Consider the following 2676-nt stretch of genomic DNA (forward strand, 5'->3'; position numbering starts at 1 on the left):
ACCGAGAACACAAAGGGAACAAATCTTCTTTGAAATATTTGCGTAGAATTGAAGCGAGTAGACAATTTTTCACATAGTGCTCCATTAGTTTGAAATGCCTTAATATTAAAATGAATCAAAAAGAGCTGAAAGATAATCAGCGTTATCCCGAGTTTCGCCCGAAAAAAAACGTTCCCAAAAGTTTCGTTCTCATTCTGTTCTTCTTGAGAACGTTCCGGAGAGCTTTGTACGCATTTTGTTCCCATTCAAACTGCTCTCAATTTTTTTTCTCGTTTGGTTTTTTTGTGGGAAAGCTAGAACGCATTCTCGGTCCCTGTCCTGAACATATGCAACTCATAAAAAGGACAATGACATCAACAAAAGTTTAAACGCAGTCACTTTGGATACAAAATTCAAAGAAATTTCAATTTTGAAAACTAAAAAAAATCGTTTTGAAATAGAGGCAAAAAATAGACTTGCAGTAAAAATTCTTTGTGTTATTTTACAAGCTTCGTGTAGCAATGCGTTTTTCGAGCCAGCGCATATACTAGAAGAAAACAGGCAAAATTGAAATCAACAAAATCAGCAGTCAATTTAAATTAACTACGAATTTAAATTAAAATCTGTGTCAAATTGTATTGCTTAAAACTGTTGTCCATCACTTGGAAACATAAACCATAATGAAGATACCATTCTTTAGCAGCTCGGCACCCAAAGGTGAGCAAAGTGTTTTTTTTTTAAGAGTTTAGTAGGAAGAAAAGAGCGAGCGAGTACGTAAAATAGCTGTGGCAACAAGGAAACATTTAGCATTGCATTAAAAATTAATAACTGTCAATACAAATTGACGGCTTGTGAAAGCAGAATGCAAGAATTTTAAAGAGCTTTCACTTAAGCGTGCCAAGTTTATGTCAAAAGTCCGTGAAAAGCTAATTTTACTTTTGTAGCTTTAATACGAATTTACTACAGTTGCCCAGTAGCTTTATCACAAGAGCTTTTCATTTCTTGCTTGTTGCCACAGACCAGCTTGATGTGGAAGATATCGCCACGTCGTGTGGTTGTTGTTCACTTGCAGAGCCCGAACCCATATCCTATGCTTCGGAGTTTCGGGATTTCATACAAAATAATGCACCATTGGACTTTGAGACAAAAATGGCACGAGCGCGACCATTTGTTTTCGCTAGCTTTATAGCGTGGCCGGCGTTTTGGATGTATAGAGGCATGGATTGGAGCAATAGGGCGCCGTTGGAACGTTCCTTGGTCAGCTATATAAATCGGGTAAGATGGGGGAAACATTTGTGAACAATGGTATAGATATTAAGACATAGGAATTTTCTTTCTTTGTAGACTTTTCATCAAGCCAAGTTAATGCAGTTTGCTATACTCAGTTTGGGTCTAATGTTTGCGGTATATGAAGAGAGTCCTCTTCTACATAAAGTGAACTATATGCTTAAGGGTATCGACCACGAAGACGATTACAGAGGTAAACCTAGACCGGTTGATTGATTGAGAGTGAATAACAAACTTAAATTAAGAGCCAGGCTGTGAGAAAATGGGGAAGAAGAAAGCTAACGTTTTTTTAGTTTACAAAAAGTCCCAAATTCGACAGATCACAAATTAAATGCACTTATCAGCAATTAAATTTACTCAGAAAAATTTTAAAGAAAAATTTAATGTTTGCCAACTCAAACAAAACTACTATAGTTTTCGACAAAAAAGGCAGTACAGAAAAATATTTCACATTTCTGATAGTTTACATTTGAAATTTCTGGCGTAAAAATTCAAAATAAAATCATTCTTGGAATAAATTAAAAAAAAAAATAAATAAAAAAATCTTTTTTCTTGGTCCTTTTGTAGAATACTAAAAATTATAGTGCATTCAAAAAGTTTCGCGATTAAATAATTTAAGTCAAGTAAATTTAAAGCAAAACCACCCCAAACTTAAGCTTCCCGTCGGCTACTCAACTTTTTAGTGCAACTTTGTTTTTCCAAAAATCGTAGCGCGTCGATAGCAGCCCAAGACTTGGAACACAATGGGAATCTTTGAAAATTTATTTCAAAAAAAGAGTACCCAACAACGCTATTTTGAAAGTGGTGAGTTACAAAAAAAAAAAAGATGAAAATTAAAAAAAATAATAACGCTTTGTACCCTTTAATAAAATTAGCGCCGCGTGATGTTAACCTAGGCGAGGAGGTGCGCCGCCTAATGCACAGACGAGATATTGAAGCGACAATGGAAGCTGCCTCACCATTTCTTATTAGTGCCGCCTTAGCCTGGCCAACAGTTTGGCTGTATCGCGGATTTGATTGGCATGCCCATAAAGGCAAGGAGACGTTGCCGCTTTATATTAGAAAGGTGAATACCAAAAAGAAACAAAGATAAAGATTTAAAAATGGTTGGTCCTATAATTTGGGGTTCTCGATTTCCAGACTTTCTTTCAAGCGAAAGCCGTACAATTTGCAGTGCTCGCTATGGGTCTAATTTACGTTGTCGGCAGCACATCGACGCGCAACACGTAATATCCGTTCATTGAGGACACCTCCTTGATGGCTAGGGAACAGAAAAATCCTCCAAAACAAGTAAATATTGAGAAATATACGCGTTTGTATTCGTCTTTATGAGCATATATATTAAATAAATTGGCTTCGAAAAAATTTGCAAAAAAAAGTTAACTACATATAAGAAAAGTATATAATAAA

General features: G+C 35.7%; 2 protein-coding genes across 2 annotated transcripts; both read left to right on the forward strand.

Moving 5' to 3' along the window:
- Positions 1–659: 659 nt before the first annotated feature.
- On the forward strand, positions 660–1773 carry LOC108368742 (uncharacterized). Its single transcript, XM_017623655.1, has 3 exons — positions 660–696; positions 1052–1254; positions 1324–1773. The coding sequence occupies exons 1-3, from the start codon at positions 660–662 to the stop codon at positions 1480–1482; spliced, it is 399 nt and encodes a 132-aa protein (XP_017479144.1). The 3' UTR covers positions 1483–1773.
- A 236-nt stretch (positions 1774–2009) lies between these two features.
- Positions 2010–2496, forward strand: LOC108368743 (uncharacterized). The gene is made up of 3 exons (XM_017623656.1): positions 2010–2070; positions 2142–2332; positions 2407–2496. The coding sequence occupies exons 1-3, from the start codon at positions 2010–2012 to the stop codon at positions 2494–2496; spliced, it is 342 nt and encodes a 113-aa protein (XP_017479145.1).
- Positions 2497–2676: the final 180 nt, after the last annotated feature.

This window comes from Rhagoletis zephyria, unplaced genomic scaffold, assembly GCF_001687245.7.
Source record: "Rhagoletis zephyria isolate East Lansing unplaced genomic scaffold, Rhagoletis_zephyria_1.1 Rzeph_scaffold_03292, whole genome shotgun sequence".
Lineage (NCBI taxonomy): Eukaryota > Metazoa > Arthropoda > Insecta > Diptera > Tephritidae > Rhagoletis > Rhagoletis zephyria.